The 20,090-nt window shown below is 42.8% G+C and overlaps 2 protein-coding genes across 2 annotated transcripts in view; one reads left to right on the forward strand and one right to left on the reverse strand.

Annotated features, from left to right (window-relative positions):
• LOC144892699 (uncharacterized) overlaps positions 1 to 20,090 on the forward strand; it is a 400,706-nt gene that overhangs the window by 246,832 nt on the left and 133,784 nt on the right. The gene's annotated exons all lie outside the window — the stretch shown is intronic.
• Positions 1 to 20,090, reverse strand: part of LOC137429508 (neuropilin-2) — a 129,689-nt gene that overhangs the window by 69,528 nt on the left and 40,071 nt on the right. The window contains exon 6 of the mRNA XM_078780917.1: positions 16,621 to 16,805. Within this exon, the coding sequence (XP_078637043.1) occupies positions 16,621 to 16,805 (185 nt within the window). The remainder of the gene's footprint in view (positions 1 to 16,620; positions 16,806 to 20,090) is intronic.

The raw sequence follows: 20,090 nt of genomic DNA on the forward strand, positions 1-20,090 counted from the left end.
TCTCTGGTAACTCCCATTATCACATCGCACTATCGTCAAACTGCCATTATCACATACTTCTCTCGTTAAACTCCCAATTATCACATCACACTCGGCAATGTCCCATTATCATATACTTCTCTCCAGAAACTCCCATTATCACATCACACTCTCGGAAAAGTCCCATTATCACATCCTTCTCTCTAGAAACTCCCATTATCACATTGTTCTCTCATCAAACTCACATTATCACATCCTCATCCCTAAAAACTCCCATTGTCACATCCTTCTCTCTATAAACTCTCATTATCACATTGTTCTCTCGATAAACTCCCATTGTCAAATCACACACTCATGAAACTTCCATTATCACATCCTTCTCTCCAGAAACTCCCATTATCACATCCTTCTCTCCAGAAACTCCCATTATCACATCCTTCTCCCTAGATTCTCCCATTATTTCATCATTCTCTCTCGAAAGTCCCATTATCACATCACCCTCTCCAGAAACTCCAATTAATACATCCTTCTCTCTAGAAACTCCCATTATCACATGCTTCTCTTTTGAAACTCCCATTATCACATCCTTCTCTCTAGAAACTCCCATTATCACATCCTTCTCTCCAGAAACTCCCATTATCACATCCTTCTCCCGAGATTCTCCCATTATTTCATCATTCTCTCGAGAAAGTCCCATTATCACATCACCCTCTCCAGAAACTCCAATTAATCTACATCTCGCTGTCTGATGATATGGACCAACTTCTATCTACTCATCCCAACTCTCTCTTCCTCATATGTGGTGATTTCAACTGTCATCATGCCAGTTGGCTGGGTGTGGGTACCTCTCTCAACAGCCATGGCTCCTCAGCAAAGGACTTCTGCGACTCACTGGGACTGACACAATCTGTCAATTTCCCGACCCGGATCTCAGTCAACGGAACATCTTCTCTTCTGGACTTGGTTATGACTAACTTCCCTGAAAATGTCTGCTGCTCTTCTTCTGCTCCGATCGGATCATCTGATCATGTCCTTGTTAAAGTGGACATCTCTCTGACCATCCTCAGGGAGCCTGCTCAGCGTCGACGAGTCTGGCATTTCACTCAGGCCAACTGGCACGGTCTTCAAGCAGCCATCAATCATCTGGACTGGTCTCCCATCTCTACCACCTCTGACATCAACTCATCCTGGGAATTCTTTCAAAGTAAATTGCTCTCTCTCATGCACAGATTTATCCCATCTCGTCTTCAGTTGTCATACCCTTCCTCCCGTCCATGGTACACGGAATCTTGTGGTGAGGCTGTTGCCCAGAAACAACTTGCCTTCGTCTCCTGGAAAGCAAATCCAACGGAAGGAAATCTCATTTCCTTTCACAAAGCCCGAAACAAGTGTGTGTCCACCCTCAGGAGAGCCAGGAAACAATATCTCTCCGTTCTCAAGACCGAACTCTCTTATCTGTCTCCCTCTTCCAAATCCTGGTGGCGTCTGGTCAAATCCGTTTCTGGTGTTTGTTCCCCCTCCATCCCCTCCCTTACCTCAAACGGCTACACAGCTGACTCCGCACGTGAAAAAGCTGAATGCCTCAACTCTGTGTTTGCCTCTAAATCTTGTGTCCCAAACCCATCCCTCTCTGTACCCACCATACCCAGTCGTACCCTGCTGCTCCTGGACTCCGTGTCCTTTCCTCCTGACAAGGTGGAAAAGTTTCTGTCAACCCTCAACTCTGATTCTGCAACTGGACCCGACGGCATCAGCCCACGGGTCCTAAAATCCTGCTCTGCTGCTCTATCTCACCCTCTCTCTGTTCTCTTCACCCTCTCTTTTGCTCAAGGTCAACTGCCATCTGCTTGGAAATCAGCCAACATCACCGCTTTGCACAAAAAAGGTGCAAAAACAGATCCTAGCAACTACAGACCAATCAGCCTTCTCCCAATTATCAGCAAAGTCATGGAATCCATCATTGCTTCGGATATGAAATCTTTCCTCTTCTCCAATGGCTTGATCTCTGATCATCAATTTGGTTTCAGACCAGGTCACTCTACTCTGGACATGCTGCTTCTGCTGTCTCAACAATGGATGGAGGTCCTCAATGCCAAACAGGAAATTAGAGCTGTCTCCCTCGACATATCACGTGCCTTCGACACGGTCTGGCACCCTGCTCTGCTCACCAAACTCTCCTCCTTTGGTATCCATGGAAATCTCCACGCATGGCTGGCGGACTTCCTCTCTAGTCGTCGTCAACGTGTGGCCCTGAATGGGTTTCTCTCATCTCCTCTTCCTGTTCAGGCTGGAGTTCCCCAAGGCAGTGTTCTGGGCCCCATGCTTTTTCTGGTCTTCATCAATGATCTCTCTGACTCTCTCGAAAATCCTCTCTATCTCTTTGCTGATGACTCCACTCTCTGCCGCTCCATTCCTCTTCCCTCAGATCGGCAGTCTGCTGCCTCCTCACTCTCTGAAGACCTGGACAAAATCACAGACTGGTCAAACAAGTGGAACATGTCTTTCAATCCTGACAAATCTCACACTCTTACTATGTCTCTCCGAAAAGATCGACTGGACAACCCTCCCATCTACTTTCTCAACAATCCTCTCCAAGAAGTTCTGTCGCTCAAGATTTTGGGTCTCACTATCTGCCATGATCTTTCTTGGGAAAACCACATTTCCAAGCTGGCCTCCAAAGCCAGTCGTCGACTGGGCATCCTCCGTCGTGCGAAGTCCTTCCTCGGCACACCTGAGCTCCTCACCACATACAAGGCTTTCATCCGCAGCTCAATGGAATACTGTTCTCCCCTATGGGCCGGTGCTCCTGCCTCACACCTGGCTCGGCTTCACGCTGTTGAAACCAAAGCTTTCAGAATTATTGGAATCTCCCGCGATGAAGCTATCTCTGAGGGCCTTTCACTCACTCACCGCAGGCAGGTAGGTGGTCTTTCTGTCTTCTACCGACTCCTCTCCGGCCTTGCACCCCCAGCTCTCTCTGTGCTCTGTCCCCCAAATATTCCTACAGGTCGCACAAGATCTGCCAGCAACCCTCTGATGGTTAAACTGCCGAAATCTTGGCTCTCTGCTCACCTTCACTCTTTCATTCCTCTTTTCTCCCGCCTCTGGAACAAACTCCCTCACTCCCTTCAATCCCACTCCTCCCTCCAGGTCTTTAAAACAGCTGTTCACCACCATCTCTTATCTTCCCCCATCCAAAACCTTGATCTTTTCTACCCCCGCTAATTCACCCCAGATCCACCTTGTTTGAAATTCCAACTTCTTTCCTGGAAGTCCTGGCAGTGTCCATATGTTTTATACCTCTCCCACCGCCCCCTTCCCACGCCCCCCCCCCCCCCACCAAAGCCCTCGCCCTCTCTCAGATCTCTCGATGTCTCCATGTCTCTCGGTCCCTGCTCTCAAATGTTGTGTTTGTGTCCTTCCCCCTCTCTCCCCATCTTGTCTACCGCTCCCTATGTTATATGTTTTATGTGTCGGTTTGTCTTTCTGTGTGATTAATGTTCGCTCTTTCACGAGCCTCGATCTTGTATACAAAAAAAATAAAAAAATAAAAATACATCCTTCTCTCTAGAAACTCCCATTATTACATCCTTCTCTCTAGAAACTCCCATTATCACATCCTTCTCTCGAGAAACTCCCATTATCACATCCTTCTCTCGAGAAACTCCCATTATCACATCTTTCTCTCTAGAAACTCCCATTATCACATCCTTCTCTTTAGAAACTCCCATTATCACATCCTTCTCTTGAGAAACTCCCATTATCACATCCTTCTCTTGAGAAACTCCCATTATCACATCCTTCTCTCTAGAAACTCCCATTATCACATCCTTCTACCTAGATTCTCCCATTATCGCATCATTCTCTCTAGAAAGTCCCATTATCACTTCACCCTCTCCAGAAACTCCCATTATTACATCCTTCCATTTTGGAAACTCCCATTATCACATGCTGCCCTCGAGAAACTCCCATTATCACATACTTCGCTCAAGAAACTCCCATTATTAAATCTTTCTCTCGAGAAACTCACATGATCACATCCTTCTCCCTAGAAACTCCCATTATCGCATCATTCTCTATAGAAAGTCCCATTATCACATTCTTCTCTCGAGAAAGTCCCATTATCACATCGCCCTTCCGAGAAACTCCCATTATTACATGCTTCCCTTTAGAAACTCCCATTATCACACCCTTCTCTCTCGAAACTCCCACTATCACATGATCCTCTCGGCAAACTACCATTTTCACATCCTTCACTCTAGAAACTCCCATTATCACATCACACTCTCAGCACACTCCCATTAGCACAGCCTTCTCTCTGGTAACTCCCATTATCACATCGCACTATCGTCAAACTCCCATTATCACATACTTCTCTCGTTAAACTCCCAATTATCACATCACACTCGGCAATGTCCCATTATCATATACTTCTCTCCAGAAACTCCCATTATCACATCACACTCTCGGAAAAGTCCCATTATCACATCCTTCTCTCTAGAAACTCCCATTATCACATTGTTCTCTCATCAAACTCACATTATCACATCCTCATCCCTAAAAACTCCCATTGTCACATCCTTCTCTCTATAAACTCATATTATCACATTGTTCTCTCTTCAAACTCTCATTATCACATTGTTCTCTCGAAAAACTCCCATTGTCAAATCACACACTCATGAAACTCCCATTATCACATCCTTCTCTCCAGAAACTCCCATTATCACATCCTTCTCTCCAGAAACTCCCATTATCACATCCTTCTCCCTAGATTCTCCCATTATTTCATCATTCTCTCTCGAAAGTCCCATTATCACATCACCCTCTCCAGAAACTCCAATGAATACATCCTTCTCTCTAGAAACTCCCATTATCACATGCTTCTCTTTTGAAACTCCCATTATCACATCCTTCTCTCTAGAAACTCCCATTATCACATCCTTCTCTCCAGAAACTCCCATTATCATATCCTGCTCGCGAGATTCTCCCATTATTTCATCATTCTCTCGAGAAAGTCCCATTATCACATCACCCTCTCCAGAAACTCCAATTAATACATCCTTCTCTCTAGAAACTCCCATTATTACATCCTTCTCTCTAGCAACTCCCATTATCACATCCTTCTCTCGAGAAACTCCCATTATCACATCCTTCTCTCGAGAAACTCCCATTATCACATCTTTCTCTCTAGAAACGCCCATTATCACATCCTTCTCTTTAGAAACTCCCATTATCACATCCTTCTCTTGAGAAACTCCCATTATCACACCCTTCTCTTGAGAAACTCCCATGATCACATCCTTCTCTCTAGAAACTCCCATTATCACATCGTTATCTCTAGAAACTCCCATTATCACATCCTTCTCTCTAGAAACTCCCATTATCACATCCTTCTCTCTAGAAACTCCCATTATCACATCCTTCTCTCTAGAAACTCCCATTATCACATCGTTCTCTCTAGAAACTCCCATTACCACATCCTTCTCTCGAGAAACTCCCATTATCACATCCTTCTCTCTAGAAACTCCCATTATCACATCCTTCTCTCTAGAAACTCCCATTATCACATCCTTCTCTCGAGAAACTCCCATTATCACATCCTTCTCTCGAGAAACTCCCATTATCACATCCTTCTCTATAGAAACTCCCATTATCACATCCTTCTCTCTAGAAATTCCCATTATCACATCCTTCTCCCTAGAAACTCCCATTATCACATCCTTCTCTCTAGAAACTCACATTATCACATCCTTCTTTCTAGAAACTCCCATTATCGCATCATTCTCTCTAGAAAATCCCATTATCACATCCTTCTCTCTCGAAACTCCCATTATCACATCCTTCTCTTGAGAAACGCCCATTGTCACATTCCACTCTCTAGAAACTCGCATTATCACATTGTTCTCTCATCAAACTCACATTATCACATCCTCATCCCTAAAAACTCCCATTGTCACATCCTTCTCTCTATAAACTCATATTATCACATTGTTCTCTCTTCAAACTCTCATTATCACATTGTTCTCTCGAAAAACTCCCATTGTCAAATCACACACTCATGAAACTCCCATTATCACATCCTTCTCTCCAGAAACTCCCATTATCACATCCTTCTCTCCAGAAACTCCCATTATCACATCCTTCTCCCTAGATTCTCCCATTATTTCATCATTCTCTCTCGAAAGTCCCATTATCACATCACCCTCTCCAGAAACTCCAATGAATACATCCTTCTCTCTAGAAACTCCCATTATCACATGCTTCTCTTTTGAAACTCCCATTATCACATCCTTCTCTCTAGAAACTCCCATTATCACATCCTTCTCTCCAGAAACTCCCATTATCACATCCTTCTCGCGAGATTCTCCCATTATTTCATCATTCTCTCGAGAAAGTCCCATTATCACATCACCCTCTCCAGAAACTCCAATTAATACATCCTTCTCTCTAGAAACTTCCATTATTACATCCTTCTCTCTAGAAACTCCCATTATCACATCCTTCTCTCGAGAAACTCCCATTATCACATCCTTCTCTCGAGAAACTCCCATTATCACATCTTTCTCTCTAGAAACTCCCATTATCACATCCTTCTCTTTAGAAACTCCCATTATCACATCCTTCTCTTGAGAAACTCCCATTATCACATCCTTCTCTTGAGAAACTCCCATGATCACATCCTTCTCTCTAGAAACTCCCATTATCACATCGTTATCTCTAGAAACTCCCATTATCACATCCTTCTCTCTAGAAACTCCCATTATCACATCCTTCTCTCTAGAAACTCCCATTATCACATCCTTCTCTCGAGAAACTCCCATTATCACATCGTTCTCTCTAGAAACTCCCATTACCACATCCTTCTCTTGAGAAACTCCCATTATCACATCCTTCTCTCTAGAAACTCCCATTATCACATCCTTCTCTCTAGAAACTCCCATTATCACATCCTTCTCTCGAGAAACTCCCATTATCACATCCTTCTCTCGAGAAACTCCCATTATCACATCCTTCTCTATAGAAACTCCCATTATCACATCCTTCTCTCTAGAAACTCCCATTATCACATCCTTCTCCCTAGAAACTCCCATTATCACATCCTTCTCTCTAGAAACTCACATTATCACATCCTTCTTTCTAGAAACTCCCATTATCGCATCATTCTCTCTAGAAAATCCCATTATCACATCCTTCTCTCTAGAAACTCCCATTATCACATCCTTCTCTTGAGAAACGCCCATTGTCACATTCCACTCTCTAGAAACTCGCATTATCACATTCTTCTCTCGAGAAACTCCCATTATCACATCCTTCTCTCTAGAAACTCCCATTATCACATCCTTCTACCTAGATTCTCCCATTATCGCATCATTCTCTCTAGAAAGTCCCATTATCACTTCACCCTCTCCAGAAACTCCCATTATTACATCCTTCCATTTTGGAAACTCCCATTATCACATGCTGCCCTCGAGAAACTCCCATTATCACATACTTCGCTCAAGAAACTCCCATTATTAAATCTTTCTCTCGAGAAACTCACATGATCACATCCTTCTCCCTAGAAACTCCCATTATCGCATCATTCTCCATAGAAAGTCCCATTATCACATTCTTCTCTCGAGAAAGTCCCATTATCACATCGCCCTTCCGAGAAACTCCCATTATTACATGCTTCCCTTTAGAAACTCCCATTATCACACCCTTCTCTCTCGAAACTCCCACTATCACATGATCCTCTCGGCAAACTACCATTTTCACATCCTTCACTCTAGAAACTCCCATTATCACATCACACTCTCAGCACACTCCCATTAGCACAGCCTTCTCTCTGGTAACTCCCATTATCACATCGCACTATCGTCAAACTCCCATTATCACATACTTCTCTCGTTAAACTCCCAATTATCACATCACACTCGGCAATGTCCCATTATCATATACTTCTCTCCAGAAACTCCCATTATCACATCACACTCTCGGAAAAGTCCCATTATCACATCCTTCTCTCTAGAAACTCCCATTATCACATTGTTCTCTCATCAAACTCACATTATCACATCCTCATCCCTAAAAACTCCCATTGTCACATCCTTCTCTCTATAAACTCATATTATCACATTGTTCTCTCTTCAAACTCTCATTATCACATTGTTCTCTCGAAAAACTCCCATTGTCAAATCACACACTCATGAAACTCCCATTATCACAACCTTCTCTCCAGAAACTCCCATTATCACATCCTTCTCTCCAGAAACTCCCATTATCACATCCTTCTCCCTAGATTCTCCCATTATTTCATCATTCTCTCTCGAAAGTCCCATTATCACATCACCCTCTCCAGAAACTCCAATGAATACATCCTTCTCTCTAGAAACTCCCATTATCACATGCTTCTCTTTTGAAACTCCCATTATCACATCCTTCTCTCTAGAAACTCCCATTATCACATCCTTCTCTCCAGAAACTCAAATTATCACATCCTTCTCGCGAGATTCTCCCATTATTTCATCATTCTCTCGAGAAAGTCCCATTATCACATCACCCTCTCCAGAAACTCCAATTAATACATCCTTCTCTCTAGAAACTCCCATTATTACATCCTTCTCTCGAGAAACTCCCATTATCACATCCTTCTCTCGAGAAACTCCCATTATCACATCCTTCTCTCGAGAAACTCCCATTATCACATCTTTCTCTCTAGAAACTCCCATTATCACATCCTTCTCTTTAGAAACTCCCATTATCACATCCTTCTCTTGAGAAACTCCCATTATCACATCCTTCTCTTGAGAAACTCCCATGATCACATCCTTCTCTCTAGAAACTCCCATTATCACATCGTTATCTCTAGAAACTCCCATTATCACATCCTTCTCTCTAGAAACTCCCATTATCACATCCTTCTCTCTAGAAACTCCCATTATCACATCCTTCTCTCTAGAAACTCCCATTATCACATCGTTCTCTCTAGAAACTCCCATTACCACATCCTTCTCTCGAGAAACTCCCATTATCACATCCTTCTCTCTAGAAACTCCCATTATCACATCCTTCTCTCTAGAAACTCCCATTATCACATCCTTCTCTCGAGAAACTCCCATTATCACATCCTTCTCTCGAGAAACTCCCATTATCACATCCTTCTCTATAGAAACTCCCATTATCACATCCTTCTCTCTAGAAACTCCCATTATCACATCCTTCTCCCTAGAAACTCCCATTATCACATCCTTCTCTCTAGAAACTCACATTATCACATCCTTCTTTCTAGAAACTCCCATTATCGCATCATTCTCTCTAGAAAATCCCATTATTACATCCTTCTCTCTAGAAACTCCCATTATCACATCCTTCTCTTGAGAAACGCCCATTGTCACATTCCACTCTCTAGAAACTCGCATTATCACATTCTTCTCTCTAGAAACTCCCATTATCACATCCTTCTCTCGAGAAACTCCCATTATCACATCCTTCTCTCGAGAAACTCCCATTATCACATCCTTCTCTATAGAAACTCGCATTATCGCATCCTTCTCTCTGGAAACTCACATTATCGCATCCTTCTCTCTAGAAACTCCCATTATCGCATTCTTCTCTCTAGAAACTTGCATTATCACATCCTTCTCTCTGGAAACTCACATTATCGCATCCTTCTCTCTAGAACCTCGCATTATCACATCCTTCTCTCTAGAAACTCCCATTATTACATTCTTCTCTCTAGAAACTCCCATTATCACATCCTTCTCTCTAGAAACTCCCATTATCACATTCTTCTCTCTCGATACTCACATTATCACATCCTTCTCTCAAGAAACTCCCTTGATCATATTCTTCTCTCTAGAAACTCCCATTATCATATTCTTCTCTCTAAATACTCCCATTATCACATCCTTCTCTCGATAAACTCCCATTATCACATCCTTCTCTCTAGAAACTCCCTTTATCATTTTCTTCTCTCCAGAAACTCCGATTATCACATCCTTCTCTCGAGATACTCCCATTATCACATCCTTCTCTCTAGAAACTCCCATTATCGCATCATTCTCTCTAGAAACTCCCTTTATCATTTGCTTCTCTCCAGAAACTCCGATTATCACATCCTTCTCTCGAGATACTCCCATTATCACATCCTTCTCTCTAGAAACTCCCATTATCGCATCATTCTCTCTAGAAACTCCCATTATCACATCCTTCTCTCGAGAAATGCCCATTGTCAAATTCCACTCTCTAGAAACTCCCATTATCACATCCTTCTCTCTAGAAACTCGAATTATCACATTCTTCTCTCGAGAAACTCGCATTATCGCATCCTTCTCTCTGGAAACTCACATTATCGCATCCTTCTCTCTAGAAACTCCCATTATCACATCCTTCTCTCTGGAAACTCACATTATCGCATCCTTCTCTCTAGAAACTCCCATTAACACATTCTTCTCTCTAGAAACTCCCATTATCACATCACACTCTCGGAAAAGTCCCATTATCACATCCTTCTCTCTAGAAACTCCCATTATCACACTGTTCTCTCATCAAACTCACATTATCACATCCTCATCCCTATAAACTCCCATTGTCACATCCTTCTCTCTATAAACTCATATTATCACATTGTTCTCTCTTCGAACTCTCATTATCACATTGTTCTCTCGAAAAACTCCCATTGTCAAATCACACACTCATGAAACTCCCATTATCACATCCTTCTCTCCAGAAACTCCCATTATCACATCCTTCTCTCCAGAAGCTCCCATTATCACATCCTTCTCCCTAGATTCTCCCATTATTTCATCATTCTCTCTCGAAAGTCCCATTATCACATCACCCTCTCCAGAAACTCCAATTAATACATCCTTCTCTCTAGAAACTCCCATTATCACATGCTTCTCTTTTGAAACTCCCATTATCACATCCTTCTCTCTAGAAACTCCCATTATCACATCCTTGTCGCGAGATTCTCCCATTATTTCATCATTCTCTTGAGAAAGTCCCATTATCACATCACCCTCTCCAGAAACTCCAATTAATACATCCTTCTCTCTAGAAACTCCCATTATTACATCCTTCTCTCGAGAAACTCCCATTATCACATCCTTCTCTCGAGAAACTCCCATTATCACATCCTTCTCTCGAGAAACTCCCATTATCACATCTTTCTCTCTAGAAACTCCCATTATCACATCCTTCTCTTTAGAAACTCCCATTATCACATCCTTCTCTTGAGAAACTCCCATTATCACATCCTTCTCTTGAGAAACTCCCATGATCACATCCTTCTCTCGAGAAACTCCCATTATCACATCGTTATCTCTAGAAACTCCCATTATCACATCCTTCTCTCTAGAAACTCCCATTATCACATCCTTCTCTCTAGAAACTCCCATTATCACATCCTTCTCTCTAGAAACTCCCATTATCACATCGTTCTCTCTAGAAACTCCCATTACCACATCCTTCTCTCGAGAAACTCCCATTATCACATCCTTCTCTCTAGAAACTCCCATTATCACATCCTTCTCTCTAGAAACTCCCATTATCACATCCTTCTCTCGAGACACTCCCATTATCACATCCTTCTCTCGAGAAACTCCCATTATCACATCCTTCTCTATAGAAACTCCCATTATCACATCCTTCTCTCTAGAAACTCCCATTATCACATCCTTCTCCCTAGAAACTCCCATTATCACATCCTTCTCTCTAGAAACTCACATTATCACATCCTTCTTTCTAGAAACTCCCATTATCGCATCATTCTCTCGAGAAAATCCCATTATCACATCCTTCTCTCTAGAAACTCCCATTATCACATCCTTCTCTTGAGAAACGCCCATTGTCACATTCCACTCTCTAGAAACTCGCATTATCACATTCTTCTCTCGAGAAACTCGCATTATCGCATCCTTCTCTCTGGAAACTCACATTATCGCATCCTTCTCTCTAGAAACTCCCATTATCGCATTCTTCTCTCTAGAAACTCGCATTATCACATCCTTCTCTCTGGAAACTCACATTATCGCATCCTTCTCTCTAGAAACTCCCATTATCACATCCTTCTCTCTAGAAACTCGCATTATCACATCCTTCTCTCTAGAAACTCGCATTATCACATCCTTCTCTCTAGAAACTCCCATTATCACATCCTTCTCTCTAGAAACTCCCGTTATCACATCCTTCTCTCTAAAAACTCCCATTATCATATTCTTCTCTCTAGATACTCCCATTATCACATCCTTCTCTCGAGAAACTCCCATTATCACATCCTTCTCTCTAGAAACTCCCATTATCACATCCTTCTCTCTAGAAACTCCCATGATCACATCATTCTCTCTAGAAACTCCCATTACGACATCCTTCTCTCTAGAACCTCGCATTATCACATCCTTCTCTCTAGAAACTCCCATTATTACATCCTTCTCTCTAGAAACTCGCATTATCACATCCTTCTCTCTAGAAACTCCCATTATCACATCCTTCTCTCTAGAAACTCCCATTATCACATTCTTCTCTCTCGATACTCCCATTATCACATCCTTCTCTCAAGAAACTCCCTTTATCATATTCTTCTCTCTAAAAACTCCCATTATCATATTCTTCTCTCTAGATACTCCCATTATCACATCCTTCTCTCGAGAAACTCCCATTATCACATCCTTCTCTCAAGAAACTCCCTTTATCATTTTCTTCTCTCCAGAAACTCCGATTATCACATCCTTCTCTCGAGATACTCCCATTATCACATCCTTCTCTCTAGAAACTCCCATTATCGCATCATTCTCTCTAGAAACTCCCTTTATCATTTTCTTCTCTCCAGAAACTCCGATTATCACATCCTTCTCTCGAGATACTCCCATTATCACATCCTTCTCTCTAGAAACTCCCATTATCGCATCATTCTCTCTAGAAAATCCCATTATCACATCCTTCTCTCTAGAAACTCCCATTATCACATCCTTCTCTCGAGAAATGCCCATTATCACATCCTTCTCTCTGGAAACTCACATTATCGCATCCTTCTCTCTAGAAACTCCCATTATCACATCCTTCTCTCTGGAAACTCACATTATCGCATCCTTCTCTCTAGAAACTCCCATTATCACATCCTTCTCTCTAGAAAATCCCATTATCACATCCTTCTCTCTGGAAACTCACATTATCGCATCCTTCTCTCTAGAAACTCCCATTATCGCATCATTCTCTCTAGAAAATCCCATTATCACATCCTTCTCTCTGGAAACTCACATTATCGCATCCTTCTCTCTAGAAACTCCCATTATCACATCCTTCTCTCTGGAAACTCACATTATCGCATCCTTCTCTCTAGAAACTCCCATTATCACATTCTTCTCTCTAGAAACTCCCATTATCACATCCTTCTCTCGAGAAACTCGCATTATCACATCCTTCTCTCTAGAAACTCCCATTATCACATCCTTCTCTCTAGAAACTCCCATTCTCACATCCTTCTCTCTAGAAACTCCCATTCTCACATCCTTCTCTCTAGAAACTCCCATTATCACATCCTTCTCTCTAGAAACTCGCATTATCACATCATTCTCTCTAGAAACTCCCATTATGACATCCTTCTATCTAGAAACTCGCATTATCACATCCTTCTCTCTAGAAATGCCCATTATCACATTGTTCTCTCTAGAAACTCCCATTATCACATTCTTCTCTCTAGAAACTGGCATTATCACATCCTTCTCTCTAGAAGCTCGCATTATCACATCCTTCTCTCTAGAAACTCCCATTATCACATCCTTCTCTCTAGAAACTCCCATTATCACATCCTTCTCTCTAGAAACTCCCATTATCACATCCTTCTCTCTAGAAACTCGCATGATCACATCCTTCTCTCTAGAAACTCGCATTATCACATCCTTCTCTCTAGAAACTCCCATTATCACATCCTTCTCTCTAGAAACTCCCTTTATCATATTCTTCTCTCTAGAAACTCCCATTATCACATCCTTCTCTCTAGAAACTCCCTTTATCATTTTCTTCTCTCTCAAATCTCCCTTTATCACATCCTTCTCTCTGGAAACTCTCATCACATCATTCCCTCTGGAAACTCCCATTATCACATCCTTCTCTCTAGAAACTCCCTTTATCATATTCTTCTCTCCAGAAACTCCCTTCATCATATTCTTCTCTCTAGAAACTCCCTTTATCACATCCTTCTCTCTGGAAACTCTCATCACATCATTCCCTCTGGAAACTCCCATTATCACATCCTTCTCTCTCAAAACTCCCATTATCACATCCTTCTGTCTCGAAACTCCCTTTATCACATCCTTCTCTCTAGAAACTCCCTTTATCACATCCTTCTCTCTGGAAACTCTCATCACATCATTCCCTCTGGAAACTCCCATTATCACATCCTTCCCTCTGGAAACTCCCATTATCACATCCTTCTCTCTCGTAAGTCCCATTATCACATTCTTCTCTCTAGAAACTCCCTTTATCATATTCTTCTCTCTAGAAACTCCCATTATCACATCCTTCTCTCTTAAAAACTCCCATTATCACATCCTTCTGTCTAGAAACTCCCTTTATCACATCCTTCTCTCTAGAAACTCCCTTTATCATATTCTTCTCTCTAGAAACTCCCATTATCACATTCTTCTCTCTAGAAACTCCCATTATCACATTCTTCTCTCTAGAAACTCCCTTTATCATATTCTTCTCTCTAGAATCTCCCATTATCACATTCTTCTCTCTAGAAACTCCCATTATCACATCCTTCTCTCTTAAAAACTCCCATTATCACATCCTTCTGTCTAGAAACTCCCTTTATCACATCCTTCTCTCTAGAAACTCCCTTTATCATATTCTTCTCTCTAGAAACTCCCATTATCACATTCTTCTCTCTAGAAACTCCCATTATCACATTCTTCTCTCTGGATACTCCCATTATCACATCCTTCTCTCTAGAAACTCCCATTATCACATCCTCTCTCTAGAAACTCCCTTTATCATTTTCTTCTCCCTAGAAACTCCCTTTATCACATCATTCCCTCTGGAAACTCCCATTATCACATCCTTCTCTCTAGAAACTCCCATTATCACATCCTCTCTCTAGAAACTCCCTTTATCATTTTCTTGTCTCTCGAAACTCCCATTATCACATCCTTCTCGCTAGAAACTCCCTTTATCACATCCTTCTCTCTGGAAGCTCTCATCACATCATTCCCTCTGGAAACTCCCTTTATCACATCCTTCTATCTGGAAACTCTCATCACATCATTCCCTCTGGAAACTCCCACACGAGAACAATCTGAACACTAAAACTATCCTCGTGTGGCAGTGACATTGTTAGCTACACCTTTGAATTCTCACATGGGTATCCATGAATCACTTTCACATGCCAGTTTAATCTGACAGCAAACAAATGTATTAAACATCCTGTTTACATACTTTATTAGTAAATATAACCATACTGTATTAGTTTATCCAATCCATACCCAAATGCATGCATTTAATTCCTTTATACCCCCATTACACAGGGGTGGCGATCGTTGAGAGATCGTTGAGCGATGAAAAAATCTCAATGAGCGCCCAGCGATCGCCAAGATCTCTCAATGATCTCTCAATGATCTTCCAGTGATCTCCAGTGATCTCCACGGTCGCCACGGTCTCCTCAAAGTTTTGACTCGGTCCAAAACAATCTCTCAACGATCGCCAAAGGAAGCGATCTGTCAACGAACGCTCAAGGAGCGCTCAGCAATCTTTCAATGAACGCCAAAATTTTCCACCCCAAAGGTAGAGATGGCTGAGTGATCAGTGAGAGATCGCTGAGCGTTCGATGAAAGACCAATAGAGTTCATTGAAAGACCGGGGCAGAGATTGCTGAGAGATCATTGGGCGATCAATTTCTGCTTGAGAGATTGTTGAGCGTTCGTTGAGAGATTGGGGAGAGATTGCCGCGGTGATGAGAAGTGCGGTATTGGGGGCTATGAATACGGGTGCTAAACCCAAGAAACGCTCAGCAACCTCCTTGGTCGCCCAAGGAACTCCCAATGATCCCTCAGTGATCTCTTCTGGTCTCTCAGTGATCTCTCTTGGTCGCACCTGATCTCTCAGCGATCTCTGTATATCTCTCAGTGATCTCCCTTGGTCGCACCTGATCTCTCAGCGATCTCTGTATATCTCTCAGTGATCTCTCTTGGTCGCCCAAGGAACTCCCAATGATCCCTCAGTGATCTCTTCTGGTCTCTCAGTGATCTCTCTTGGTCGCACCTGATCTCTCAGCGATCTCCGTATATCTCTCAGTGATCTCTCTTGGTCACACAACGAGCGCTCAGCAAACTCTCAATGGTCGCTGCAGGAGGCTTAGTCTCCATAGATATCTCAAGGATGTTTCAATGGGCGCTCAATGATCGCCAAGGTCGCTCAAAGATCTCTATAGATCGCCATGAAAGTTGCCGAAAATTGAATTTTTGATCGCACAACGAGCGCACAAGGATCTCCCAAACATTTACACAGAAACGGCTTTTTCGAGGCTTAGGAGATCGTTGAGAGATCGGGCCAATTTTTGATCGCTCAATGGTCACCCAACGATCTCCGTGCTGTGTAAAGGGGGCCTTAGTGAATAGCGTTTCGACCAAGTGTGCATGTTCGACCAGACGAGTCTCCACAGACCTGAATCCACTCCCGCTGTGTGTCTCTGGCCGGACTCCAGGCATTGTGAGGGTAGTGTAGACGGCCTTGATGTCCCAACCACTCCTGTGTGGCGTGCACCGATGAAACTGAGATTTGCGCATCTTGTATCTCCTGTGACTCAACCCCCAATGGACGAAAGCACTCGGGCTCGCTTTGGGCCAGGCCTTGAGAAGGAAAAAAAAAGTAAATGAAATAATAAAAAAAACATCAATAAACAATCCATTTGTAATTAAAAAAAACATAAATGATACATGAACACAAGGTAATCCCCAAAAAGTGCAGACAAAAGAGTAGGCCATTCGGACAATCAAGCCTGCGCCACCGCCTGTACTCGGTTTTACAGACAAACACACCTGCATCTGATTTACCCCAAATGTCCATAAAGATTGAACAAAAGCCATGGCACATGGAATGATGACAGTTCTGTACCTTAAACACTGCACTGTTACTCTGTTATCCCCAAATGTGGTATAGGCCTTGCAAGTCAAAATTAGATGAATACTCTTAACCAAGTTTTGGGTCATGCTACTCAGTGGTGCGTGGAAGATGACAAATGGAGTGCACAAAACAAGGCTCAAAGCAATAGGAGAAAGTTAAACGATAAAATGGTTCCAGCAGTAGGGAATGAATGGAAGGCTTTTCATCTAAGGAAATGTCTCTCCGGTACTTTACCAAAACAGACTCGTGTTGGGCTGTAACGAATGAGCTGACCTTTACCTCATAAATTCACATGTGGACTTTACTATAACTATTCCCCGTTGTGCGGTGAGAAGATGGCATAACGTGAAATGGAGAATGGACTAAGGAGTGGTAAGACCCATACAGAATAGAGTGCGCAGCGTGGTGTCTTAAGACCACGGAAGCAGCCGGCGGAGTGCTCAGGTTAATCCCCCTTTAGCTTAATCCGCCAAAGGTCAGCACATGGCGTTTAGGCCGAGCAGCTTCTTTTGCTCATTTCCCACTTCCCCCCTTTTACTCCAAACCCCCCTGGGGTGGGACACACGCACCCCTTTTGTGGCAAGGAGTCTCGGCCCCAGGCCTATCTGAGGATCAAATCCCATCGACGATTCCAATTGGTCCAAAATTCCCTATACACCCCATGGACAATATGGTGTCCATTTATTTTGTTTCTGTGAAGGGAGTAATGTGAATGTGAATGGGAGTTTCCTACGTTTCCATGAAGTCAAAAGATTGCCAATCAGAATCAGATCCGTGCCCGTCCCTTCCAGTATGACTACTATTATTACTACTTTTTTAATGTCCCATTTATTCCCACCTTCTTGTGGGGTCGGCCAGGGAATGTGTCTAGCCCGAGTATTCCATAAACTGGCTGGCCAGGCCTGGTGTTTAACTGAAAGTGGCAGGAATTTGGATTTTTTTCCAAGGTGCCGGCAATAATTCAACTACTCTTTGCGAGACACCGAGGGATCTTTAACGTCCATGAACTGGCAGACGGGACACCTAGCTTAACGTCTATCCATGGAATGGCACACCTTGCGATGCAACACCCTGCCCGTGAAACGCCAATTTGAGAGTTTATAGTCTGGTGGGCAATCAAACCCAGACTAGACAGTTCAAAGGTAAGTGCACTACCTGTGCGTCATCTCGGACTACTTTCTAACATGAAACAAGAAAGAGCATTCAGAGATTGCAAACCCTCGCCAGGATGTATTTTCAGTGGTTTTTAAGGCTTTTGTGTTAAAACAAATATGGCGGCCAAACCACGTGACCGATGACGTCATCATTGTTATTTTTTCTCCACCAGTTTATGCCGACATGGTGCTCAAGAAATTTCATCTTGATAGGATGAAATTTTGTACTTGTCGAATTATGACGTCAAAATGGAGGCACCTATGACATCATCATTAACGTATTTTATTGCACATGGAGAGCTCTTTACAATGAGCCATGTCTCCATTTTTTCTATTCAGCGCTTTTGGAGATATAGAGGTGCAAAGTTTTTCGATTTTTCCAAGATGGCGGCCGAACCACGTGACCGATGACGTCATAATCATTTTAAAAATTGCAGGTGGAGCTGCACCTATGGTGAAAATTTCCTGTCAATCTGATCAACGGTTGCGGAGAAAATCATATTTATTCTGTGCGGACAAACAAACAAACAAACAGACAAACAAACAAACGGACTCAAATGCAATACCCTCTCCTCAGGCGAGGGTAATAATGTCTATTTCTGAAGTCATGTCTTTTGTTTCAAACTCTGAGTCTCAATACCATTACCACCCACACTTTCCCTTTCCATCCCTAATCCTACAGGCCCAGCCTTTACCTCCTCCCTGAAAACCATCACAAGTTCCAAGCGAAATGTGGAAGCAACATTCTTTCCATGGAAGGATAATCATACTTACGCCTCGTATGACGGTGAGCATGTGTAGCATATAACACAAGGCGCTAAAACATTTTCACATTCAAATGGGATGAGAGGTTTTACTCCCATTTAATGCAGGCCCACATGACAAAGAGCCGTTACAAGCAGCGTTGCCCTTTGTTCTGGAGTGGGCATCAATCAACACCGTTTATTGTGTGTTTAAATCATGCCTGGTTAGGCACACTCGCACCCTCGTTCATTGCTGCTGCCCTATGTGTGCTCCAGACCTTAGAATTACACCGCCCTGCAGTGTGGGATGCGCAGGAGCCACGGTGACCTGGAAGTGGAATACGGATACTTGATATGGATAAACCAGGGGCTTCTAGAAATGGGCAACATGGTGAAGCCAAATCAAAGACGTCCCTCTTTTTTAATCTGTCTGCATTGTGGGAGGCTCATGGAAGGAGCATGTTCAACACGTGCCTTCTCGCTCCATGGGACTAAGCGCCCATAACACAAGATCATCCAGCCTGAATTTCTATAGTTGGGATAAGGTCACAAAAAGGGAAGAGGTATGTGCATGGAGAATCCTTTCCTGCTCTTGGAAACCAGCATGGATGTTCAATTCCCATAATGCGTTGCCATGAGTCAATCTTGAATCCAAGAGCTTGAGGTCATCTAGCATGTGTAGCCTCGACCTTTCAACACATTTCCAATTGTACGCATCAATATGTTAAGGTTATAATGTGCATCATATTTGTTTTCTGTCCCTTTTTAAAGGACAATTTTTTTTTTGTATACATACGTAGTCGAGGCTCGTAGAAGAGCTAGTACCCTGAACGGATCAGGACATAACAGGATGCAAAAGGAACAGTAGAGACAGGGGGAAACACCAACAGCAGAGTAGAAGGCCAAAATAGAGGGAGACCTGGACAAACAAAGGGTGTGGGGAGGAATGGGGGGGGGGGGGGTGGGCAGGAGAGGATGCCTGGTGTCGACAACATGGATACAAAAGGAAAGACAATCCAGACTTAGTTGAAGACAATTCAGACTTAGTTAAAGACAATCCAGACTTAGTTGAAGAAAATCCAGACTTAGTTGCAGGAAATCCAGACTTAGTTGA

This window comes from Myxine glutinosa, chromosome 6 (genome assembly GCF_964187855.1).
Source record: "Myxine glutinosa chromosome 6, kmMyxGlut1.1, whole genome shotgun sequence".
Taxonomy (NCBI): Eukaryota; Metazoa; Chordata; class Myxini; order Myxiniformes; family Myxinidae; genus Myxine; species Myxine glutinosa.